Raw genomic sequence first — 27,512 nt, forward strand, 5'->3', positions numbered from 1 at the left:
TTACTTAACATTTGTAATGTACATGGATGAATCTAAAGCAAACAAACTAAAGAGAGAAAAAACAAACCCAATCAACTGAGAATGTTAAATTTGTGCAACTGTGTTTAGTGACATTATTATATGTTCATCCTGTTAATCATTCTCTGTCTAGAAACTACACAACAGGGAATTACTGGAGGCTTGGTGCTGTATTTGTGCGATACAGTTCCAGTGACTATCTTATATTATTCTTCCAGGTTTCTCCAGTGAAGTTGAACTTCAAACGTGCCTTATATCTTCAGAAAATTTCCCCAAATAACATCCTTAGATTTCCATAAATATCTGTATAGTATGTCCTCTGAACTGTACTACATCAGGTCCTTTGCCAAGGAGGTACCGTGACGCGGGGCGGCTCCTCTCCTCCCACCGCCTCCTCCCAGTCCGCCCAGCAGCGGACTCCGTCATTCCGCCTCCCCGTCCCTCACTTGTTGGATGTGTCCGCTTCAGTTTCTGTGGTTTCGAGCTTCCAGGTGGTTGTTTGCCCTCTTGGAGTCCAGAAAAGAGCACTGCTGTGTGTGAAGGTTAACGCGTTTTTGCAGCTTACGTGCGCGTAAAGAGCGCTCACCCTGAAGCGTTGTCCTCGTCCTCACCTGTTTGTTTGCTCTTTCTGCGGACCGCGACTATGCTCCGTTTTTCGGTGTCTACCCGTCGTGGCTGTCTGTGTCGTCGTCCCTCTGACCTCTAGTCTGCTGGTCCCACAGCGGGAGTGTCGGGGTTTCCTGGCGGCGTCGTGCGCTCTGGACTCCGGCGCATCCTTGGAGAAGTTCCGCCGCAGTCCCATGCACCGCGCGTCTCTGCTCTCCTCCTGCTGCGATAAGGATGCTGGTGGCTTTTCATGGTCAAACTCCACAGGATTAGCCTGAGTTGAATAAACGGACCATGTAACCAGATCAGGTATGTGCAGTGATTAAAAAAGGGGGGAAATGGGATCACATTTTGTATTTGTTATATGTGAGGAAAAGATTTTTTAAAATGCCCCAGGCTCTGGATTCAGATGTCAGAGGTGATCCTTTGACTCGGACCCTTGATGTGAAGGAGTCGGCCCATTTCAGTTGCAGTGGCAACAATGTAAAGGTTCACATTTCAAAGCACAGAAATGTGTGACTTCAGTTCAATACCACTTTCAATTCAACGTGAAATGTGCCTTTAAGGCTGCCAGAGGAGAGGAAGTGACAATGGAGCAGCTCAGCAGGAGCTGGACTCTTGGGCTTTTGCCATTTTGCTGCTGCTGTGATCTTCTGTCACACTGGTTCAGGCTGGTCTGGGTGGCCTGCTGCCACTGGCATTTAGCAAAAAAAAAAAAAGACTGCATCACTTTTAATTAAAAAGATGATAGTAGAAAATAAGGCAGTGGCTGCCAGTGATAAGGCTTGAGTAGTGACCACTGTGGTCACTTGTGTTTGGATTATTTTCAATCATGAAGCATTTTGGATAGAGAGAGGGTGCAGGTGGAAGTCCTGGGTCCCAGTGGGCAGTCACACTTCTGGGTTAGAGGCTTTGAATTCCCACTGGAGCCACTCCTGTTGAAAATGGTTCAGTTGTAAGTGCGTCACTATATTTTACACTGGATACGTCCTGATAATGTGACAATACTTCATGGAGGAATATGAGATGTAGGGTTGAGGGATAGTTATAATATATCGTTATCGTGATATGAGACTTCATATCGTCTTAGATTTTGGAGATCATTATATTGTGATGTGTCGTAAGTGTTGTCTGTTCCTGGTTTAAAGGCGGCTTTACAGTAAAGTGATGTCATTTTCTGACTGTGAGTACTTGGTACTTGTCTTTACCCTCTTTGTCATTATATCCACCTTACTGATGATTATTGATCAGAAATCACACTGTGGTAGTATTTTGTGAACGTACTGTACCAATAGTCATCCCTACAACACTGATGTAATATCAATATCAAAGCAGAGCCTATTTGGTCACAAATATTGTGATATTTGATTTTGTCACCCAACATTTATATAGTGCTTTCAAGAAAAGATTTCAAGATATCAAGTTACATATCGTATATTCTGACATGGACTCAAAATATCCTGATATTATTTTAAGGGCCAGACTGCCCAGCCCTAATGAGATGCTCGACATGCAAATGTATTATTTACTATCTATTTACATGCAGTATTAATGGGAACATAGTACCTTAAACAGTAGAGGTATATTTAAAACGCAAGAGTTTATAAATTGAGGCCTTGTAATGCAGCCTTTCAGACTACGAGAAGAAGAAATAATGACATTAACATATCAGCCAGCTGTACTTCACACGGTGCATTTTTTATAGTCGGCATCCTACAATCGATTAAAGAAAAATAAAATGTTCTCTAGCGCTCATAAATAAGCAGTTTAAGAGTAAACAGCATGTTTAAAACCTCTCTGACTGCTTGCGGACTTGAAGCTGCATGAGGCGGTGTCTCCACATTTTCTTGTTTCTGTCTCTGTTGTTTTCATGTTAAAGGTATAAACAAAACCATCAGTGCCAAATTAAATATCCCTCCACCATGTGTATAGCAGCTGAAGTACAGTATGTGCAGCGTATTGATCTCCCTCATCAACAGCCAGCAGCAGGTGCTGTGCTGCTCTGACCCATTTCTCACAGAGGAAGCAGGAAAATGCAGCTTGACTAAATAACTGTTGAGCAGCCTCTCTATATCCCCCTGTCTCCACCCAGCCCCAAACACACACACACACACACACACACACACACACACACACACACACACACACACACATGCATGCACACACACATACACACTCTTCTTAATTCCTCCACCTCCAGTGGCTGCGATACGACAGGAAGTAGACTGATTTCCCAGAGGAGTCTGCAGTCAGGGCTGTCACAGCAAACACAGCAGCAACAGACAGAATGTATTTAATACACAGGTTGTATAATGGCGGGCTGTGCCAACTGTTCAAAACACTGAGGGAAAGTAAAACGAGCTGCTAGCATCATTTGGTCTGTCAGAGCTAAGTTGTTCTGTAACAACCTCTCTGGCTGGGAAACTAAATATTTGATCGACCTCGGTTAATTTAGGAAACAGTGAGCCCAAGCTGCCTTATTAACAGATCTTCATGGCACGTCACTGTCGCTGCTGGGAGACCGCTTCTATCACCAAATTTGAAAATATTTTTTGCTTTGCTTTAAGAAATACTGGGGCAGTTTGACCTTGTTTGGACCGAGGAAACCTTTCCAAAGCCTGTTGGAGCTCACAAGCTCACTGTCCGGTGTTTTGATTTCTGCCACAAGCAGCATTAAGTTGATCACATTCATCCTGACCAGCCTACAGATGTTGTATGTTTTGAAGCATTGGAAAAGTTCCCGTATGACCCTGCAATCCAAACCACTGCAGACAGCGAACTGGCCTTGTATAAACGTCTGCACCTTAAAAGTTTTATGCTCTTCATGGGTAAATGTTCCTCCAACATTCTGAAGTACCTGAGTCATTGAGGTCGGTTCAGCTAAAAAATACATTAAAGAAATTCAGATTGAGGAGCGAGGCGGGGTGGTCAAAGTCTTCTAGTGGAGCATGTGTGCTTGGATTTTGCTGTTAAGTGTGATCCATTATCTTGCATCGTGATTAGCATGTATTTCTGAGGGTTAGCGGGCTTCATCAGCATCTTAAATGAGCATTTTTAGAAATCAAAGTAGAGACACTGTTACAGTAAGAAAGGAGAGTGGCCAATTTTGTGCTTTCTGAAGGCAGACTCAAGTACTCAGCCCACCTTTGGTTGTGAAATCATGTCTTGTTTCCTCCTGCTGACTCTCCACTCAATGTTTTCTGGGACAACATGCATGAAAAAGTGTTTTTAAGTTGTGGTGCATATATAGTATGTGTGTACACGAGTGTGTGTTTGTTGGGTTGGAGTAGGGGTGGGGAGAGTCTCGAACTACATCGGGAAAGTGTTTCAGTGTTTCAGGAGTGGTGCGTGAATTATTGAAAAGCCCCTCAAGGTTTTTCTGGCTGCTGGATCAGTTTTTCCTTGCCATACAGTTGTGAGTCGAGTGAACCGTAGTCACACTTTAAAGGTGAGACGAGCTGTGTCCAAACTGCACTGCAGCATTAGCAGGACGGGGAACATAACTCCAATGTCAGTCGCAGCAGCTCGTCTTAAATCCAACCATGACCTCTAAAATGAGCTGTCATTTTAGGAATAGATTTGAATCTCCAGATGTTGGATGGTTCCTGGTTTAAATGTCTGAAAGTTAAAGATACCTTAATCCTCCACTTTTACTCATGGTTATGTCAAATTCAAAAATGTATTTTGTTCCAATGACCCACCCAACATATAGGAAAAGTCTCCATTTCCATATGTGATTGATACCAAAATAATATACTGGTAAATATGCCTCTATACCGGACATTAAACGCAATGGTTAACATTGTGTCCCAGCACAGGTAGTACTACATAAAGGATTTGCGGTTACATTGAGAGGAAATAATCAATATCACGCCTTGTGACTAGAATAGCTACTAACAACCTGAACCACAGGCCATCTCCTCAGGGCCCATTCAGACAGAATCAGGCTTTGCAGCGAAAGACATTCAATTGTATGAGGGTTGTGTGTTTGGGCTGCGGTGGTGCCAGAAAAAAACTTTTACATAAGTCAGCATAGAAGACTATCAGCTTGGCTAACGGTGCTAGCAGCACAAATGACCAAAAACGCAATGGAGTGTGACCTTATATTTCACATGTATTCACTGAATTTGGTCTTGTGCACCAGCTTAAAACACACCGTATTGATAGGCCCCGCATCCTGGTTATTTATTGACAGCAAATGTTTTTTACTCATCTGTCGATGCGAACGATCACTGTATGATCAGTATGCTGAATCCAACTATGGCAGAGGCATGATCCATGGATTGGAGGCAGAGTAGGACAGCTCAGTCATGGGTGCAATGCTAAATGCTAGCACCAGGTGGGAACACGATGGACATTTCTTTGTGTAACGTTTCACTTGTATTCACTCAGTTTGGTCTTATGCACCAGCGTTTTTGTCTCCTTCCTCCCCTCTCTATTCCTTTCATGGGCTCATATTGGATAAGGCCCTCCCTTTTGGTGTTGGGTCACCAATCAGAAAGACAAATGACAACCATTTAACTTTGACGATTATTGTGATATTTTAATTTTTAAATTTTTTTTTTGCCATTTTTGAGTGTGTGAATTTAAGGAAATCTGTAGTTTTACCGCTGTGTGTTAAATAGCTCTATAGTCCAACAGTAACCACTGCTATAGAGTGTTTGATCAGTAACCCATGTCTCTCCACCTCCTGCTCATGCGGTAAAAGAGAAAAGAAATGTTCTGCTATCCTTGCCAACTTTATCCAATCATGACAGAGAACTCCATAAAGAGGTGGTCGTGTCTGCTCGGGGAAGACGCAGAGAGCAGGATCCTCCTGTTCTGGTACCTACACTGGCAATGGCGGAACAGAGAAAGCTACCAATTCTAGCGCTCCAGGTGACGGCTTATACTACCAGTCAGGCCAAGTGAAGAAAAATGCTTTAAGAAAAGAAAGAGGCAAACAGAGCTGCCTCAAAAAAAAAAGACAGGAGTCGTTCCAGTGTGGTGACATAGAGAGGAGGGAGGGGACTGCTTACTGCAAATCGGACAGGAGGTTAGCCAGAATGACGACAACACTTAATTAATAATTATTCATTCATCTGTGCAGAAAAAACTTCATTGAGTCTCAGATTAAGCCAAGGTTACTGCACAGCACATATAATTGTTTCTAAAAAATAAGTACAAACACACTTATTGAGTTTATCTAGTGTAAGTTGCCTGTTATGTTATTGTTAACCATAACACAATTTTTTGTTGCTTTAATAAGACTGATAAAGCTCCAGCCCTCCAGGAAAACCACGCCCAGCCTCTGAAATGCACCTCTGAAAACACAGGCAAAAACAAACACCAAGCACAGAAAAAAACACACAGCAAGTCCAAACCATGACATTATTTTTATTCATTAGCAGTCAAATATTAACTGTTTAACTATGCTTTTTACAGCTACCAGATCTAAAGCGAGAACAATGTCCTATAAAGGTTAATAAATACTTGATTATCCAGCTTTTTTAAAATATATATTTTGGGGGTTCGCCTTCATTGGATAATAAAACTAAGGTACAGGTGAGGCACCCGGGTATCTCCACTTACAGTATTAATCTAATCTAGCAATAAACACATTTATGATGCTATTATTAACACTGATAGGTTCTTAATAACACATAATAGTGTTAATAAGCATCTTTATAAGGACTTTAAAGGGCCTTATTACCTATTGACTGATGTTGATATTAATGTTAATGTTAATATATAACATTACTAATACGGTGGTGGTGGATGTTGTGGTTTTGTAGTACTGAAAATTTGCCCTCTTACAACAAACCTACTATGTTTTGTGGCTGCACTGCATTTACTCATCACATCAGCCCGACATTTAACATCCTAACATTATTATTTCACGGTTTACACTGCTGAATATGAGCAGGTGTTATTTGTTTCCAGTTGTTTAGGTGGCTGGGACCACAATGTGCGACTCTGTGGCGTTTCGCAAGGTGATGTGTGGTGTGTGAAAGTGAACGCAGAAGCGCAGCCAGGCTGGGTGAGGCTGAGGCCAGCGAGAGGAAGGCTTGCTGGCAGAGCCGGAGGCCTCTGGAACAGAAACGCTGTTATCTGCTAATGTAGCTCTACTGCTGCTGGCTGCTGTATCTGTGGTGACTCATCAAAAACACACACACATATACGCATAAAGATATGCACACTACTAGACACACTTCCCAGACAAAATCAGACTGACAAACATAAGCGCGCACGCAAAATACTGACAAAATACAGACAGATGTGTGACACAAATACAGTCGTCTACGCACACAACATTGACGAATACCAACACATACCACATGTTTTTGGTACTGAAGGCCTGAGTGAGATTTCCTCCAAATAAAAAATGGGTCATCTGAGTTAAAGATAAATTTCTACACCTGTCTACCCCTCTACGACCTTCACACCCTTTTTTCAACTTTAAATTACGTCTCATTTCAAGCCCAAACCCTCCTCTCTCTTTGTTCATGCATATCCCTCCTTATTTTTATGAACTATCAGCCAGCTATGACTCTGATTTATTCATCATTATTTAAAATATAGAACTGATCCTGTAGCAGCCCTCTTTCGCAAGCATTGCTTGAAGCTTAAATTCGTCTTACTCTGAGCGAGCTTCAATAGAGATCCAGAACTCATACATACATGCAATGAATGGTAAAGAGGTAAAAGGTCAGAGGTCACAGGACTCAGATAATATCTCTGTGACCTGAGTTGACCATGAGAGAAATACGTGTTAAAATATATATTCATTATGAATAAAACATGTCACACGGCTGACATTAACTGTAGTTCTGCTGATGTAGACTTTCAAGTGGAAATGATAAAATTATTCATGACTCTTACCAGCTTTACACCGTATCATACGCATTAATCAAAAATGTCTTTATGAACATCAGTTAATATGTGATAAAGCTGGCTTCTTCTACATGTTCTCAAAACACTTTTTTTTTTTTTTTTTCTGATGCTTTTGGCTGCAAAATATCCCAAACCATATCTATCCATGACAGAAAATGTGTCAGTGTGAACAAAAAAGGCAAGACACACACAGGCAGGAAGATAAAGAACAAGCAAGTGAATAAGAGTAAGAGACCAACACAGGCTCAAAAAGACTGGGACTAATTAACAAATGAAACAGGTGAACAGGGAAACGAAGGCATGAAAAGGACAAAGGGAGGAAGTGCAAAGCAAAACGTGACACGAGGAGAGAACTTACAAAAATAAACCAGGAAATAACTCAACCATAAACCCAAACCATGATAAAATTATGCAACATGAACTTTATGAGAAACTTTAGAGCTTAAATGAATTCATTACTTCGGCCAGGGAGGTTATGTTTTCACCTGTGTCCGTTGTCCACCTGTTGGTCTGTTGGTTGGTTTGTCAGCAGGATTACACAAAAACTCCTAAATGGATTTCCATGAAGCTTGGATGGAGGATGGGTCTCAGTCCAGAACAGACCCCGCTAACTTTTAGTGTGGATCAGGATAAAGGGACTTTTTTTCCCCTCACTTTCTTTAAAATTGCAAGATGGGACGTGGGATGGATCTCGAAGAAAGAAATCCGGCGTATTTAGTTGGCTGGTATCTATGAGTGAGTAGAATTTGCTGTGGGTTCTAGATCCAGTGAGCTCAAGTTATGGGTGTTTTAAAATTTAGAGTGATGCAGGGCTCTCATGTTCGATATCTGATTTGGCTTGATTGAATCAAAGCGGACTGTTTGGCCTTGACAGAGGTAGGTGCTCTACTGATTTCCATTCTAGTCTCATATGAGAGGGTGTGTTTGAGGAAATGTTTACATTTTCATATGATAAGAAGGTGTAGGGTATGTCAGAGAGGTCACCAGACGTAATTATTTACAAAGATTACAACGCAGTGCATACAAACTGATTTTTAAATGAATCCATACAAAACGAGAAATCACATAACTTAAACCATGCAAACCTTTAATCTGACCTGAAGCTTGTAAGTCACATTTCTGTGCACATGATGGTTCTGATATTCTCATGATGAAATGGGTGTATGAGGTAGAATCCAATATCTCTGACCTATTACTCTCATCTTTTTCCTACTTTCAATGTTATCCTGGATATTTTCACCTAAGTTGTGTCTATATTTCAATAGCTGCTTGTTTTCCAGTTGCCATTTTTGTTTGGGTCAAAGAATGGAGACACGCCATGTGCAGCAGGCTAATAGTTTACACAGAAGACAAGCTGCTGCATAATAGAACAGATTTTGATTATGTCTTCAGAACAAACAGATTTGTTAAAGAGCCTCCTGGGTTTCATTTATGCTTACTTATTGACACAACAGTGGATTATTTTGATTTCTTATATGAAATGATCAGTAACAGTCTGCAGAGAGATGAGAGGAGAACTGAGTCGCTGTTTGTCCTGGGAGCGTTTCCCCTTCTGTGCGTCTGGCCCGGCTGTTAGCAGGATGACACAGTGGATTCAGTTACAGTCCTGAAAGCTGAAGGTCACAGGTTCAGTTTTTTGCACAGCCATGTGTTGAAATGGCCTTGAGCAGCACTCTGAAATACACAACCTACTCGTTCATTGTGAAGCTGGCAGCAGAGAATATGGTTTTCAGGCCGGCTTATTTCTAATTTATCCATTTTGACAGTTGTGGGAAAGACAGGGTAGAGACTGAAGGATGAGGAAGACTTGACTGGCAGTGTGATGCCTTAACTGATGCTGTTGACAGACTGTTCAACCACCTCATATTTGACATCACTCAGGATGGGGTTGGAAACATAAAAATTAGAAGCACAGTAATGTAGTAATGTGTAGAGCCAGAATATTTCCATGTCTAATGCGGCGAATCAAGGGTTTTAATGAGTTTTGTTTTGTTTTGTTTTTGTTGTTTGAGTTTGAATGTCTGTTGAAAGTGTATTTAACAATGAAAAAATCACTGTTTCTGCAAATGGAGTCTGGTGGCTTTGGTGAGAGCGACTTAACAGCTGTTTCTTGTAAAACAAAAAGGATCCAAGTCCTAAACAAAAACAGATTCTGTCCATAATGTTGTCAGACACTTAGACTCAATCCCATCTCCAATATTTACCCCTACCCCTCATTTTCAATTCCTCCCTTGCCAGTCAGAACAGAGTTACAAGAGGTAGTGTTTGAAATTTCCCCCTCTCAAATGAGACAACCCTTCAAAACCCTCATAAGTCATCAGTCGCTGCCAATGGCACTTACGTAAACCAGACTATTGCAGTATGCCGTCTGCAGCTGTAGTGAATTCTCTTGTGTTACTGTGGTAGACCTGGTACTATCACAAAACCATTTATGTATTTATCTGATGCGGAAAGAAAAACAAGGGCGCTCGCAATTCGTTCACAATTTCAAGTCATTGAATCAAAAACAACACTGCTTCATTGCCCGGCTATTAGCAGTGCTTTATAGGCTAAAATGAGCAACCTGTGCTCCTACGCTGCCAGTCCGCGCTGATATTAGAGGAGCTGTACCAAATGCAGCAAGGTTGTTTCTTCTTTTTTATTACCTTTTATTACAGTCTGAGGGATACACAAAGCACATTCACTGTACAGAAACTGAATACAATACATTTTAGGAAAGAAGAAAAAGAACAACAAACTTCTAGAGACAAAAAAACCAAACGAAAACAAAAACACAAGACAAAAAAGAAACACATCAAGTAGTGTGTTAAAAGGTATAAGTTAAATGAGGCAAATTCGTTAATAGTTATATTGATAACTCAGTGCAGGAACTCTGCTGCTGGACTGTCATGCACAAATTAGCAGTAACATAAGCTAGCTAGCTACTATTTTGCATTGTTTTCCGGACCATTATGCATTGAAATGATGTCTTCAAAACCTCAGGTTCAAGATGTGCCTCTGAAAAAACTTTATTTGGAGGGCCATGTAGCCCAACAATACCTCGTCCTACCCATCTATCCCAACAAGACTTTGTGACACCCTACCCCTCGGCATGAACGCACAATGATGACGTCACCCTTTAAAATAACTGCTGTGACATTTGCATCATAAATTTTCTAGAATGATTTTAACAGTCTGCATAGTAGCAATGAGCCGTGGAAATCATCTTCCAGTGGATTAAAAGCGTTGCTCTCAGTGGTAACATGCATCAGTCCACAGCTCAGTGGCGAAGGTGATGATTGTTTAATTCCTCCTGGGAAAACAAGGATAATTACTTGTCCGTAGAGAAAGACAGCTCATTGCACCTTAACCTCTACTCCTGCTTCTCTGCTCCTGAGCAAGGCACCGCAGCAGTCCTGCTGGCTCTGCCATCTGTGGCTGCGCCCCCTCGCTTTATTAACTGTCACAGATAAAATGTCCATGTGAATGTATGCTAATGTAATATTCGTGGTACATTACTCCCTCAAAGATAGAAGCTGGACCATTTCATTTCCTTTTATGAGACTGCCGTGCTGACCAGCAGAATGGAGGTACAGTAATTACAGCTTCCCCCGGCTGCCCGCTGCCCCGCGCTGGGTGTGTTTTCAACGATGCTGCACCGCTGCCAAGTGTGAAAGAGAAGCTGGCATATCGCAGGACAGCAGAGGAGGAGCTGAGCAGCTATAATGAAACCTCTGCAAACTCTCGTAAAGCAGGGAGCCGCAGAGCTGTATGCATGTTTAACGTCAAGTCCCTCTCCCGCTCAAGTTCTTTACCGTGAATCTGTCTGAGCTGGACATAAATTAACTAGAAAATCAATTCAAGCCCTCCAGTTTGAAGTGTGAGTGAGTCAGAGCCTCAGTGGTTAGAGCTGTCCCCGCCACGCCAGCGGCCACAGTGTGTAGGTTCAGATTGTTTTTGGGAGAATCTTAAAAAGTGACTTCATGCCAGGATGAAAAGCATTTTTTTGTTGCAGTCTCTGCTTGAAACTTTAGTCTTTTTTTTTCCTTTTTTTTACTAGAAATGTGCTCTATTGCATCATAACCACTTGGCCTAGGCCTCATGCACACAGATACCTTTAAAAACATGGTCTTAAAACAAAAAATATCTCTCTCACGTTAACGAGCGAGACAGCTTTTTCAAGTCATTCATGTGAGAATATTCACAATTATCCAGATAATGACATTTGACGGCATCAAGTAATTGTGGGTGTTTTTTATCTTGACCTGCGATAAACTCTTTCATTGTCCCATCCCTAACGTGTAGACCGGACCCTAGAGTTCACCTGTGCCTGACTGTCCAAGGTGAGAAGTCTTTTCAAGGGGTGTCCAGTTACTCTTTAAGCTGTGATTGTTCTTTGTCTGTCTGCATGTTCAGTCTGTGACCAGCCCAACCCTCCCAGGTTGTTTCCTGCCTTGTACCTAAGGCATGCTGGGATAGAGACAGTTCAGTTTATGATTTTGAAGTCCAGCTTTTTAGTTAAGTGGACTGTATTTTTTATGATTAAATATGAATACTAAAGATCAATTAAAGATAAGAGTCTGTGTCTCTTTAGGTTATGTTATGATGATATACGACTTGAAGTTGTTTCTGCTGTAGCAGCCAGCTGGATGAAAGCATTCAGCAAAATGCTGTCGGCTGAAAGCGATCCTGTCACATGTTGTCCTTCTCACATATTTCAGCTCTGTGCTCCCAGTCTTCCTTCTCACTGGGGATGTTGTGTACAACGGCAGTGGCTCTGGACATTTTTTAACCCCATTCAATAAGCATTTAGAAGACGGGGATGTACAGGATGTTCAGAACAGAGTGAACCCAAATCAGCACAAAAATCTAATCGAATTTTATCGTGTGGTAAACAAAATCAATAGCCACTAGTGCAGTTTTATTTGCATGTTTACCGAGCACCGCCGCAGGCTGCTGTGCTGTTTAATATCTAAATGTGTTTGGGGATGTTTATCCTGGAAAAATGGGCTGAGCTCCATGTTCTTTTTTTACACAGTCCTGCTCCACAGTCATACTGCTCCACACATTTAAACCAGGGAGCTGAATGCTAGACACAGTCTGCTACGTTAGGCTCCAGATGCTGCAGTTACACCTTGCCTGAGGGCACTCCAAGAGATTTGGGGGATTTATTCATCAGCACAGAGACGTTCACAGTCAGTGTGTCTGTCAGTTGTTGTGACGGGCAACTTCCCAGATTAAATCATTACTGTTATTAAGTAAACAGTGTTTGAGCAAAATCTCTTTCGTGCATTAGCTCGCGGCTCAGCTGCAGGCTCCGTGCCCGTTGTGGTTTTTAATGGATTCACCAGAAAGCCCTCGCAGACACCAGTAGCTTTGTCACTGATGTGATTTGAGCTGAAAGATCTCGAGACAATGTTAAGTAATCATCCAGTCTTTTTTGTCGTGTGATGTCTAACCCCACTAGGCTACCAACAGCCATTTATTCAGCTGATAGCGACTGTCAAAACTTATTAGAATCACCCTAAGCTACTTTAATGTTGAATTATACATACTAGTTTTCTCTAACAAATAAGAATAAAACAGTTTCTATATATAGCAGTATGCCTTGCGCAGAAACCCAAAAGAAATAGCAACAGAATAAACGTTGGCATTTTACCTTTCTGCAAGGACATGCACCACACTGTCCCCCCAGTGGACAAGAAGTGGTGAAGTGCTCTCTCTTCACTATGAATATATCACAACTTTCTGCGCACCGATGCCCCACCGCATACACCTGGTGCCCTTTTTATTTCTTTCACCACAAATACGGCCTGAAATGTCCCAACATCTCGTTAGAAATATCAGGTTTTGAGATGGCTGCAGAATGTCCCAACGGTTGCTAAAATTACTGAGCTGGGAAATAAAACAATTTCGAACAAGGAAGAGGATAAAATGATAGCTTTATTACAATTATACTCTTCAAGGTGAGAGAACAGTTGATAAGGTCAAGAGCAAGGTAGTATAGACAGACAGAGGATAGAGATGAAAATAAAGAAGTGACAACAGAAACTGAGTTTGGGGTGGATCGATATTTCTACAATATTTATAGTGAATGTAGAAAATGTCAAAAGAGAAATCTGGGTTTCTTTATTTAATCAGAGAAATCAAGAATTTACTTAAAAATGATGTACATTGTGCACAGAGTATCTTTAAACTTCTGAACTGTAGTTGCAGCAGTCAGCAGTGGATGTGATCAGAGACGCTGAAGTCCTCAAAATCGTGGTAGTTTTTGCAGGAGAAGAAGTCGTGGTTGTAACAGCAGTCGAAGTGCAGTAAGTCAGGCAGAAGTCAGCAGGGAGAACCCCAGCCATCCCACTGGCCTGGATATCTGGTGATAGGCCTATATGGAAAGAGAGGAAATTGAATTTGACATGTGTATAAAAACTACAGATGGACCGTGAGTAATGAATCTTTCACTTGCCATGTGAGTAAAGGTATTCACCACATCTTGAGTGTGTAGAAAGGCTGAATCAGGAGCTGGCAGACTGGAGTACAGTAGCCTGGAGAGCTGCATAACAGCATAATGTACACCAGTTATAAATCTGCCAGCCGCGTATACGGCATCAGAACATGGTCCAGATTGGACGGAGAGAAAGACTGAAACTGTGTTCCAACTCTCTGTCGTCCTATCTCTCTCCATCTTCACAGGGACGAAGGCCGCCTGTATTGATCATGGGCTTTTATTGGGCCAAGAGGATCATTCTGGGGAGTGGTTCTTCACATTCATTGCATTCTTCGCCTCAAATGACCTCGAGCAAAATCAAGTAATTGAACTAAAATGTTCAGTGTCATCAATCTCTGCCTACTGGGCCGTAACTGCTGCGACAGCTATAGAGCGGAGATGGGATAACGGTTGGTTGAGCTCCGGTAGGTCCCTCAGTACATGAGGAAGGTTTTCAAGGTCACATGTAAGTGTTTGCATTCAGAAAGTTAATCTACTTATTATTTGAAGTATTATTCTATCAAAAACATGTTGCTGTGATACAGTGAAAGGCAGTTTGTTATCCTGGGGTAAATCTTTGCACGGGTGCGTAAGGATCCAAAAGATTAGACTCATCCTTTGGTCATGAGTATGTTGTTTTCACTTTCCATTTCATTTTGTTTGCTCGTGCAGGATGTTCCCCACTGGCAAAAACTACATAAATCTACAATTTCAACAGCTGAAATCGTGTCACAAAGAAGACAGAGTTGCTGGTGTTAGTAGCTGCCAGTCCAAGACTTTTGTTTTTCTTTGTGCCATTAAGCACCTGTACTTGTGAACATAACAGGTTCATAAATTCTCTCATTCTTCTGCATTCAGTGGCTGCTTTCCTTTTTCTTTGTTATTATTGATACACTTCCACTTATATTTTGACTGCCTGATGTGTAACAAGAACTATTTTCGTGTATAATATGCAAGATTTTTCTATGAAAAAGACTCACACATAAAGATTCCCTCTCAACCATCACTTATGACCCGCTAAAGTGTGTGGTGGTGTCTGTATCTGTAGAGAACGTGTCCCATGCCTATATTTTCTTAATTTTTTGCTGTGTGTGGGACGCTTCTGAGTGTCACCCTTTGGGCAGTGGTGTGTCTGCCTATGTAGAAAACGATGGAATTTCTAATGATTTTCAGCATCTTATTCTTAAACATGCTCTAGTGAAAGAACAAGAAAGTAATGAGAGTTGTAGGCCAATTTATTTCAACAAAGGAAAGTAAGAAAAAATCAAAACCTTTTCATTTTTAAAAAACACTCTACAAGGTGCACATGAATGTACCATGAAGCCCCTGAGTCCGTGTCAAACTCCAAGACAGACACCGGTCAGAGGACAGGAGCAGCGCTTGTGAATGACACCAAAACGTGACAGAGACTCTAGGCATAGTTTTCTATTGACATGACTATCTTGGTAGAAATATTTACCCACCAGTGTGGAGGATGGCTTTGCGAGATTTACTATCTTCCCACATTTTATGCTTGGAGGGTGTTAATTTTGGGCTGTATGTAGCTCCCAGCCAAGAACAGCATGCAGGGTGAGAGGTTGGGACCAGTTAGCATAGCTGGCTCCACCCGTCTCCTCTGTTCTCAGGATGTCATAAAGAGCTGCAGCTCTGTGTGTCTGTGTGACCGAGGGCGGGGCTACAATACACACACACAGGCAGAGCAGCGACGCAAACAGCAGACATGATGATACCTACAATTCAGCTGTATCAATCCAAAATCTGGAGGGTTTTGCAAAGGAGCAGGCAGTGTTCATGAAACAATCAGATAATAACATTTTATTTTTCTGATTCACTGCTTTGTTTTTCAGCCAAGGGAACAGGAGTGATGGAGTGATGTGAGACAGGCAGAAGAGACAGAAAAAGAAAGAAATATAGACTGTTAGACCCTCTACCCTCTTCTGATTTAAAAGCAGCAAAAATAATTTATTTTCCCCATTTTATGAAATTAAACAGAAGACTTTGAGAAGATATTAGTAGAAAAAAAGTGTTTGTCTGTCCATTTTAAACCAAATGGGATTGCTATTGAGCTCAGTAGAGTGCCACGCATGTCCCTTCTCACCCCATACCTCCACTTTGGCCTTTTGATTGATTTTCAGATGTGTGTAGAGGCCTCCAACAGTGTTTCACAAGCAAGAACAACATTTAAACAACAGTTTAAGCTGCACTGCAACCATTAATCATGAGCAACCGCGTACAATTTGCTGTCACCTTACAACACCAACCAAAATCAAATGATCCAAACAGATATCCTGTGGTTTCATTTTAAGCTACCACTGCGTGAAGTTTTCCAGTGCAGCTTTAACAGATTAGGGTCTTTTTGTCTTGACATTTTACCCATGATTCTCCTTTTTACGCTGAATAATCTTCACGAGAAAGAAATACCACAATTTCTAAACCGACCCCCTAAATTGTGTTTACTTCATACCCACGCATGCAAACAAACAAACATGTAGACGCACATGGAAACACACACACAGACGCCCACACCGGGCCGCAACAGAGACGATAGAGAGAGGAAACAGATAGAGGAAAGCCTTTGGAACGCCAGATAACAGGATTAGACAAATTACATTTCAACTGTGACCATGAATCCCGTTTGGATGTGCGGCTTGTTTTCTCTCTGCTTACAACGGCAGCCGTAGAGCACTGGAGTTTAGATGACAAAATGGTGGTTTTCCAAAATAATAATGTGCTGAAATTGTGCAATGATTTATTGCCTGGGTACATTGGCTTTGGGTCTGAACTGCTGCAACACCTGAAGTTGTCTGAGTTCACATTCTCAGACACAGTCTTGTTCTGTCTGGCTTCAGCGCATGAATCCAGAGTACTTCAATTCCCAAGCAACCCTGAATAGGATAAACAAGTAGGAAAAAATGATGGAAAGATTGTCAGTCTTTCAATTACCTCATCCACATTTTGGGGGACACAGGTCAAATGAATTGTCTCTTCTGTCATTGTGCTCTGACAAGGCCGTAGATGAGAGTTTAGAGTACAGGCGATGACTGACAGCTCTCCCCTTCAGTCAGACATCATGAACTCTTCTTACGCCTGAGCGCTGGGCTTCTAGTTTTACTGTAATACTGCAAAAACATGGTTATTGACCAAAACCATCAGCACTGAGGTGAGTTGCTGAATCATTTGTCATTTATTGACAATAACTACTTAAATGTGTTGCTTCACAGGAAATCAGACCATCTCCATCCATGATTGTGGTGACAAAAAACAGGCATTTTAAGCCAAACCGTGATATTTTCCTAACACTCAGCAAGTGTTTTTTTCTATCCTACGCAGAGCATAAGCACAGTGTGACAGAAATAGAAAAGTCACCCTAAACAAATGTGAAGCTGCAACATAAAGAAACCTTCACTCTTAACTTATCTGTGGTTTTGCAGAAACCTACTTAGCTAACATTTCTTCTGGGTATTGTGTTCATTCAGTTCAGTGTTTTCAGAAATTACATTTTGGAGATTCCTTGGGAGTTAGTCATACTGTGCTTGTGACAACCTTACATCTCCAAGTTCCAAGCATCTTTTGGTTTGACTATGTTGTATTTTTTTTATTTTTTTTTGCATCCATTGGGTTTTCAGGGGATTTAAATAATGAAAATCATTGAATCATGTGAAATGACATAATCCTCAGACAGTTTTGACATTGTAAACATTTGACAGATGAGTGAACAGGTTGGCATCGTCCTCAAACATACTTTGTTTGGCAGGACACTTTGTGGGGAATCGAACCTGTGGCATTTATGTCACCAGTGTACAGATGGTGTTTGTAGTGTGTTTGGAGGAGGAGAGACTGACACTGGCTGACTGCTGGTCTGAGCAATTTAAGATCCAAAGAATCAATCTTGTAAAAATCCTCCAGGGCAGTCAAGGTCCTTCAGATGCTCCAGAAGACTGATGGCAGAGACTCCAGAGGGAACACTCCATCAGAGAGAGAGAGGGGGGGAGGGAGGGGGAGGCAGCTCCAGAGATATTCTCATTACTCTGATTTGCCAAAAAACAGCATATGGGTAACCTGTCGTTTCACAACACGAAGGGGTTTTATCCTACAAAACAAAATAACCTACAGGACAGAGACAAAGGAAGGAAATAACGGAAGTGGGCACAATGGAGTGCCAACAAGCTGATGCAACAAGCTGATACAGTAAAAACCCACTTAATATGAAAGACCCATGACTGCAGGTGTTAAAGCTTTTAAACATTGACATAGCAGAGTGCATAATCTTATATAATGGAGTGTACCGTTTCCTGATTGTACTTGAGTTTTAATGTTTTTATCAGTCATCTTTTCATGCCTTCGAGCCCACGACAGCTGCTTGAATTTCTTCAAATTTAGTTAGTAAATGTTTACTTGGATTCAAGGATGAACTGATTAGATTTTGGTGGCCAAAGGTCAAAGGTCAAGGTTACTGTGACCTCATGGCGTCCAATTCCCGTGAACGCCATATCTCAAGAATGCATTGAGGTAATTTCTTCAAATTTGGTACAAATGTCAACTGTGACAACAGTTGACCGTAGGTCAAAGGTCAGAGGTCACTTTGACCTTACAAAACACATTTTTAACTCAAGAATTCATATAATAATTATGATTAAATGGTGTCTTATTGTCATAAGATGATGAAGTTATGACATTTGATATCCAAGGTCAACCTCACTGTGACGTCATAATATTCTGCTTAAAATGATCTGGCCATCATTCAACGCCATAGCCCAGGAACAGCAACTTGACTGGTGCGCAGAGGCATACTGTGATAGGATGTAGTTTAAGATTTCACTATTTAAGAACATCAACATTCAAGATTCAAAAAACAATGTAATTCTTATGATACAACCAGGGATGTACAGTAAAAATTGAACACTTACAGCCTCAGGATACATTTGTATAAGCCCAACAGATAACTGACAGGGGTCAGTGTGGTAACTTGAAGAGTAATGGTTGGATAAAAAATGTATTTTCTGCCTCAAGCTAAAGTGTTGCAGATTCCAGCTATAAGAAAAACAACAACTTGTCCAAAACAAATCAGTTGTTAAATGTGCTGAGCTCAGAATGCAGCACAGTGCCGATTCAACTCGCACCAAAGTGACACATCGAATGTACTCATGATTGATGATTTCATCATCCTCGATTCACCTGAGACGCACCTGATTTTTTATATTATTATGCATTCTGCTGTGATGCAAATAGTGTTCCCGACTTGTTCAGTGAATTTCTGACATCTCTGAAGTCATGCTTCACAGGAGCTCAAAAATGTCTTAAGATATAAGCTGCTGCAAACAACATGTCTCCTGCTGACTGGAATGTATTGGAATTAATCAGACTAATACGACAGTATCGGCTCTTTTTTGTCCAACAAATCAAATACAGGTTTCATTGTCATATATCCAACCATACACATTACAGAGTATAGTGAAATTCTTAGGTACCTAGCTCAAGAACCAGTCCAAGAATTGTATAAATGAAATAAAGACGAACCTAACGATACAATCTCAAACTAGAATGGAACACAGTAGAGAGCATACCTCTGCCAAGGCCCAACAGTCCTCTTTTATTCGATCAAGCCCATACCAATATCGAACTTGTTAGCCCTGTATCACTCTGAATTTGCTTAACCATAATATAAGACCATCAGATCTAGGGTCTGCATCTGATTGTACTCACTCATAGACACCAGACAACTAAATATGTCAGGTTTTTTTCATCAAGATCCATGAATTATTCACTGAGAAATTGACAAAATGTCAAGAAGGGCTCTATCACGCAATGTGAGAAAATATCCCAGGATCTGTCCCTTTATCTGTATCAGAGCCAGAGTCTTTTCTGATTCATCCTCCATCCAAGTTTCGTAGCAAGTTTTCCTAGCAGATAGATAAAAAAGAGTCAAAGAGACCAATAGAGCTGCTAAAAATATTGTCATTAATATTTTTTAATGTTGAGTGTGAAAATCAAACAATATAACCAGTGCATAATATATGTAATGTTAGGTGTAATCAGTAGAACAGTGACATGTGTGGTGACTCTTGAAGTTCACTGGTGTTACAGTATTTAGTAAATGAAGCACATGGGATATTTGTGCACTGACCGAAGTTGAAGACTGCTGTTTATTTCACTAGGACGTCTGATTTACAGTATACAGTAATGCTTGAGTACATGTTTATGTATGTGATGCATGTATGTGTGTGTATGAGAGAGTCTTATCAGTAAACAAGGCTCTTCAGGCAGTATGTGGGATTGAGGACCACTCTAATCTGGACCCAGTGGTGACTGATCCAGCTCTCTTTCTGTCTGTACTCAGCATGAGTGTGTGTGTGTGTGTGTGTGTGTTGATGCAGATATCTCATTTGTCTCTGCAGTTTGTCAAAGGAAGTGAACTCAAAATTAATCTAACCAAACAAGTTTGCTTGCAGAGCAACATGTAAACGGGGAGAGAAACAAATCTGTGTGTTATTTTGCGTCTGTGTGTCTGAGTAAAGGATGACGTGGTGACAGCAGTGACTCCATTCCCATTTCCTCAATGCAGTACAAGTCACTGCGCTGGCATTAATTATGAAAAATAGTTTGGTGTACTGAGTCTGAGATTGCACGCGCCGGAGAGAGTGACGATGAATGATGTTAAGAGGAATCTGTCAGCTGCCATCCCGTTTGGTCTCCACAAATAATTGAAGACTAGTGTACTTTCTGACAGAAACATTGTTTATGAGCTCAGTGCCAGCGTAGAGGTTCAGTTCAGCCTGTGGGAGCAGCACTGCCTCTTTTTCTTGTCCTCAGTGGTGAGTCAGACTGAGCTTCCAACTCAGTGTGCTTTTAATGAAGAAGCCCATTCAGCTTAACACTGGCACATCATCAGTTTGAGGTTATGAACACGTCTAAGGAGCTATTGTTTACGATTGTTAACGATTGTTTCTACCTTTAGTTTTATATAACATCACTTTTCCTTAACCTCTCTCATGGTTTGAGTTTTTGTTTTAGTTACTTCCTGTTTTATTTTGTAGTTCTCTCCTCATGTGTCATGTGTTACTTTTCACTTCCTCTCTTTGTCCTTTTCTCGCCTTTTTTCCTGTTCACCTGTTAAATTTGTTAATTACTATCTGTCCGTCTGTCTGTGTTCTTCTCTTACTCTTTGTCAGTTCGTCTTTTCTGTCTCCCCGCGTCAGTCCCGTATGTCCTGTGTTCCCCGTGTTCCTCGTATTACTCATGTTCCTCGTATTTCTTGTATTCCTTGTGTTCCTCATATTGCTCGTGTTCTTCATATTCCTTGTATTCCTCAGGTTCCCTGTGTTCCTTGTATTCCTAGTTTTCCTCATGTTCCTGCCTGTGTTCCCAGTGCTTCTTTGGTTTGTACCTTGCTTATTTATTTCTTTTTTCTTTTATTCTCTTGATTTTCCCCTGCTTCCTCCTTCTGTTTTTGATGCCTTTTGTAGTCACCTTGTTTGTTGACTGCCTTTTGTATTTGCATTTTGTATTTTTTTTATTTATTGGACTTTGCATCACAGCTTTATTTTAATAAAGCTCACTTTCATTTTCACCTGCCTGCCTTTGCATGTCTTGCGTTTGGGTCCCTTCATGATATTCGTAATATACTGCTTCTACTGTAGTTAGTGTCTGTATGCTTATTAGTGTAAATAATACATCATTCCCATTTCTTTCCATTCTCACTTCGTCATAGTGGGTGGCAGTAATGCACCTTGATGCTAGTTGCCACCTGCAATAAAACGTAAAACAATTCTTTACGCTTTTGTACAGTTATGGTTACGGACTCTCCACCTCACTACATGTGTATTTTGGGTGTAATTGATTTTCCAAAAAAAGAGTGTCACAAAAGAACACAATAATTAAAGTTAAGGATGAATTTGACTGATAGCATTCATATTTGAAATTCCTAAGTTGAAGTTCATTATTTCCATATTTACTTTCGGTAGTTTGGATGGATGGATGGATGGTGAGAAATCCCACAGATGTGAGTGAATATGTCGATAGTGAGGAGGCTAGACCTCATTAGCTTGGTGTCTAATTAAATCTGGACTTCATTTACTCTTTGCAACACAATGGACTGACAGAATTCATCTAGTACATCACATGTACAGGACAAACTGCTCACACAAAAACAAAAACCCCCACACAAACGCACATCAGTTTATGCAGACATCAGACAGCGGGAATCATAAGTGACAGGCTAAGAAATTAGCTCTGTCTGCTCAGAAAAGTGTGTGTGTCAACCTCCATACACATCTGTACTTCCTTCTCCATCCTTCTTTCATCCTACCTTGTCTTTGTCTACCTGCCTATCCTGTTTCACCCCAGTCATGGGTTTGACAAGTTTTTATCATCAGTAATAGATTTCACTTCCCCTAGACAAGCCTCAGCCTGCAGATTAAAAGCCCTCACCAACTGAGCCCCCTCGCAGCTAAATCACTTTTACTGCTGCTCTGCCATAGTGCTGCATGTGTGTGTTTGTGTGAGGACCAGACAAAGAGACATTGCTCGAGAATATGCACAACAGCTGTAAATGTCTGTGATGTTTTCATTTTAAGTACTGCAATTCACTGTTGCTTTCCACTTTACTGAACGGCAGAGACCCGACAGTGTACATAATTACAACACATTTTTTGTGAAGACTGATTGTGAAGTTGATCTGAAGGGTAATATGGGAATTTTTAAGTTTATATTTAAGTGTTATGATGTGTAAATGATTCATACTTGCCAAACGTTTTGGTAATGGCTGCAATGGCTGCAACATAATTCTTTGGGGCACTTCTGACCATCCAAATTGTGTCCACAAAAAATGTTCTTAACCACAATACATAAACGATTACTCAGGAGATAGACCTTTTTGTTAAATAATAAAATCCTTTGTGTGTCTCGCTTTGAAATCTCATGAGAGGTGAGTTGTTGCAGGAAGACGACAGTCGAGAGAGGAGTTTGGATTTTACCTCAAGCAACTGCCAACAAGAATTAATTTAAGCGATGACTGTTTAATTTACTGATTTTGACCGATCTAGATGAGGTCACGACTGTAACAGCTACACATCTCGCGAGATTTCAGAGCGAGACTTGAAAGTGCTTTAACTGCTTTAACCACTTTAGGCAGTGGTGTTGCTGTTAGTTTTCAACCCTATGCATGTATGTAATGCAACATCAGTTTGTGTGTGAGTGTGTGTGGATTCATACATATGCCTTAATGCATTATCTAACAAAACAGGCTTATACTGTGCTACTGACAGGATGTTCTTACCTTACTTCCTTTCTTCATTCTCTGCTCCCTCGCTGCCATCTTCTTTTTTCTTTTCTTTGCTTGTTTCCTTATTTCCTTACTGTACCTTACCTTCCCTACTCCTAGGCGTTATCTAGTTCCAGTACAGTATGTTTGTGTCTGTGACAGATATATTTCTGTTCTCTCAGTGCCACCTTGTGGTGAAAACTGTTTAAAGCTCTTTTATACTTTCATTTCTTCTAATTCTTCACATTTTCTGCTCCCTCTCTTCTTCCTCCTTCTCGCTACAGAAATGTTCATGCAGTGTGTCTCTCCAGCCGTGTGACCTCTCACCTTTGACCTCTGATTTGACTTCTCCTCACCCTTACAACACTCTTCTGATGTAAGTCTATCTATCTATCTATCTATCTATCTATCTATCTATCTATCTATCTATCTATTAACTGTCTTATTTCTCTGCTTTTAGGTGTTAAGCAACTTTGCTGAACGTGAGTATAACAAAAATAATCACAACCAGGTTCATTCTGTGAAATTGATGCCACCCTGTTAATTTATAATAATTGTTTTGTTAATACTACTACTACTACTACTACTACTACTACTACTACTACTAATAATAATAATAATAATTGCATAATGGGTGTTTGTGAAGTAGAATGTGATTTAAATGAATTTTGAAACATTTGGACTCAAAATAAAGCTGCCTGTATGCTTTCACTCAGACAATCTAAGATGAACATAATGTTGTAATTTCAGCTGCAAAAATTTGAGTTGCAGTTTGGTGATCAAGGTCAGATTTCAGCTGTATTATTGCATGCTTGTATTTAAGTTAATTACACTACACGTGTCCCCTACCTAATTCTCTCCACATCATTACAGAATGACCTTTTGGTTGGCTCTATTACCACGTAGAAAATATATCGCAGCAAATTGAATCTGTGTTTACTGTGAGACTGACCTTTACGTGATTTGATAAAACTTCATGTTTGTTGCGCAGTGGGAGGCTCTTGCTAATGATGTCATTTCCTGTGCCTGTGTCAGAGTTTGATGGAGAGCTGGTCGGATGACAGCTGGAACTGTTGTCATAACCGGAGGAATACTGGCCACAGTGATACTTCTGTGTATCATAGCTGTGCTCTGTTACTGTAGACTCCAGGTACGCCTCTTTATGTGTGTGTGTGTGTTTGAACAACTATTAAATCCTACTTCAGTATTTATCTTATAGTTATACGTCAACATCGGTCATCAAATATCTGAAAGAAATCATTTAATGCAGGCAGTAAGAAATGTTCCTTGAAAAGGAAGAGGAATGCATGGAATAATAAAGGTGATTTATCTGTTTCTGGAGTGCAATGTTAGCACAAGTGGACTGCTTCTCAAAACCTGGTGCTTGCATTACCCACAATGCAACTTAGCCACAAAGTGACATCATCTGAGGCAATTTATCAGATTACATGCAGCTTCCTCTGCAGCCACAAAAGGCTTTGTACTACTTTTTTCACAAATGCAGAAGTACTCCTCAAGACCTGTAAACACAATTTAATGTGTCGTGTGTAAAATTGGTGGTGGTGGTGGAGTTACCCTTTAATGGGTGCCATCATCTCAAAAAAGAAATGGACATAGTAAAGCAAGACATTTTAGTATCAAGAGAACAGTGTTTGAGAGTACTTAGTTCTTGAAGCATATTGATTGTATTGAAAAAATGTGAACTGATCTCAGATGTATTCATTTGTTTTAATAAAATAAAATCACACTCAGTCTTATGCAGCCTGCTTATGTTACAAAACTGTGCTGAAAACTGTTTGACATGTAATGGACTTCTCTCTCTCTGTAGTACTACTGCTGTAAGAAGAATGGGTCTGACAGCGCCTCCATCTCTCAGCAACACTTTGCCTGCAACGCCTGCAGTGTCACCGGCCTGGACGGGTCGATCGTCACCCCACTGTCCATGTCCCCACCGGAGCCGCCTCGATCCTCTGACCCGGCCAAACCCACAGGGGGGCAACGCAGTTACTGCCCCACCTGCTCGCCCTATGACTCGCCCTTCTACATCCGCACCACTGATGAGATGCGAAACGGTGGTGAGCGCATCACCTACATGCCCACATACTATGAGAACCAGGCGCTGGCAATGCCGCTGCCCGCCATCCGAGGCTCCCTGCTGAGGGAGACCCAGCGAGGACGGCCTCCCGAATTTTACACCAACACCCGAGCCATCAGCACCGAGGTGTGACCACCACAAAAACCCACCACCCATACACACAGAGACGCTCCTCTCCTCACTTACACACACACACACACACACACACACACACACACACACACACACACACCAGCACCACCACTAACAAGACCACAACAATAATTTTGACACCTTCTGCACCTGCCAGTTAGGGTCTGCTGGATAAAGGCCTGCTGGTTGTGAAGGTTGCATTATCACATTTATTAAGGGTCTGGGGTTTGGGGGGGATTAAGTGAGGAATTTCTCTAAACGACAAGCTGGGATCACTTCCAAACGTAGTTTCTCACTTTATACCCTTAAATTTTATGTTTTCATGTTCACAAAGATAGTAATTCTGTAATTGACCGTAGATAAAAGTATAGCTGTAAGGTTTTTGTCCCTTAATGCTCCCACATGAAAGGTATGGATGTAAACTTGTAAACTGTCTGTTGACTGTTACTGTGTCTTTACTGACTGAGGGCTATCTTCAATAAATTGTGGTTTTCCCTTGCGACACACCATCCTAATGACTGCCAGAAAGGCAAAAAATGAGTCTGATGAAGTAATAAATACAAAGCAATTGAAAAAGGGCATAACAAAAGGAAAAGTCAACATCCCCTCTGCAGTTTTCTGGATCTCTGGAAGCATGCTTGAGTCACAGGAAAGGTGGAGGAGAGCGAACGACTGGAGCTATCTCTATGCAAGCCGGCAAACTACTGCAGCTCTTCATCTCCGGTCATCTCCTTTCAGCAGCTGTCTCGTCTGGAGGAAATTGAGGGAATATTGTAAGCACGATACACACACAGTGAGATATTACGAGGCTGCAAATGTAGATAAACATACAAGCATTTAAAACAGGATCATGGATACAGTAGTTCAAAGCCTCTTGGGTTGCCCCTGCTTACTACCTGAGGTGTAAACCTGTGAACGGGCAAGGACGTCTAAGCCCTTGAACACAACAGTGGCAAGCTTGGAATGAATAAGAGAGGGAAGTTCTCCTTTGACAGTGATGCAAAAAGTTTCAAATGTAAATAATAACCAGAAAGCAATGAACGCATCTCTTGATCCCACTGTGTTATTGACGTAAAGAGATGCACCCTGGGATTTGAACATGATGTATTTTGAACGAGGGAGTGTGATTTACTAGTTTGTGCTATTTTGTCGACACACTCCTCCTATACTCCTGTACTACTCTCATGTTGGATCTTTAAAATGCAAATAACCATGTCGTTTATTTTCAAGTTGTTTTTCATATTGTGAGAAAGTCAGAGTGCATATTTATGTGACTGAAAACTGTTTCACAGAGCCCATTTTCTTACATGCTTGCCACTCACAATAATACTTCCTGTGATATTTATCTTTATGTTTCTGTACAGCGGGATTCTGGAGAATATCGGATAATTCAGCAAGATTTTTGGACAGGCTATTATCGCTGTTATCACTCAAGCATTAAGAGAAAAGGCACTTCCCAACCTCTTCTCAGCAGCACATATAATTAGAATCCATTGATCAGCTGCTACTTCATTTATTTTTTTATTAATTTCTCATTAAGGGTACACAGTATGAGCTCTCAAGAGAATTCTACACCTGAATTGTGGGTTTTCTCTGGATTAACTTGAAAGTGCAAAAAAATGTATAGAAGACTGGTAAAATGAAATTTCATCACCTACGTTTGACAGGTTTGATTTTTTGGAAAACTGGTGAAATCTGTCCAGAAAAGGCTAAGCTGGGATCTCTGAAGGGGTTCAGTGAAATACAACCAGTGTTTCTTCATGTTGTTTTTCCATTCCAACAGATAAGAATCCATTGTCACTGTTTATTTGGGTATTGTATTAACTATATATTTTACTACTTACTTAACTAGTTATCTTTGAAAACAGAAAAAAAAAGCTTTTTAGAAATGTGGTTAAAACAGATATCGTACCTGACAAATACAGAAACAGTAATATTTGACAGTGTTAACTTTTGACAATTAAACATTTGTAATGGCTTGAAATGGCTCTTTGTGTGATAATTGCCAGGACTCCACACACGGACACGCACACATTATGCCTTCAATTTGGAATACTTTTGACAGA

At 40.9% G+C, this 27,512-nt stretch overlaps 1 protein-coding gene across 3 annotated transcripts; it reads left to right on the plus strand.

The window, feature by feature from the left end:
• Positions 1-459: 459 nt before the first annotated feature.
• fam163ab (family with sequence similarity 163 member Ab) lies at positions 460-27,424 on the plus strand. Of its 3 annotated transcripts, XM_084354846.1 has the most exons (6): positions 460-933; positions 23,504-23,595; positions 23,680-23,701; positions 23,970-24,003; positions 24,255-24,369; positions 25,048-27,424. In XM_084354846.1, exons 5-6 carry the CDS (start codon positions 24,277-24,279, stop codon positions 25,444-25,446), a joined length of 492 nt encoding a protein of 163 aa, XP_084210972.1. In that variant the 5' UTR covers positions 460-933; positions 23,504-23,595; positions 23,680-23,701; positions 23,970-24,003; positions 24,255-24,276; the 3' UTR covers positions 25,447-27,424. The 3 variants fall into 3 exon arrangements, with proteins under 3 accessions (XP_084210972.1, XP_084210971.1, XP_084210973.1); XM_084354845.1 differs by lacking the exon at positions 23,970-24,003; XM_084354847.1 differs by lacking the exons at positions 23,680-23,701; positions 23,970-24,003.
• Positions 27,425-27,512: the final 88 nt, after the last annotated feature.

The sequence above is a fragment of the Pagrus pagrus genome, assembly GCF_965226575.1.
Source record: "Pagrus pagrus genome assembly, chromosome: 6".
Classification (NCBI taxonomy): domain Eukaryota; kingdom Metazoa; phylum Chordata; class Actinopteri; order Spariformes; family Sparidae; genus Pagrus; species Pagrus pagrus.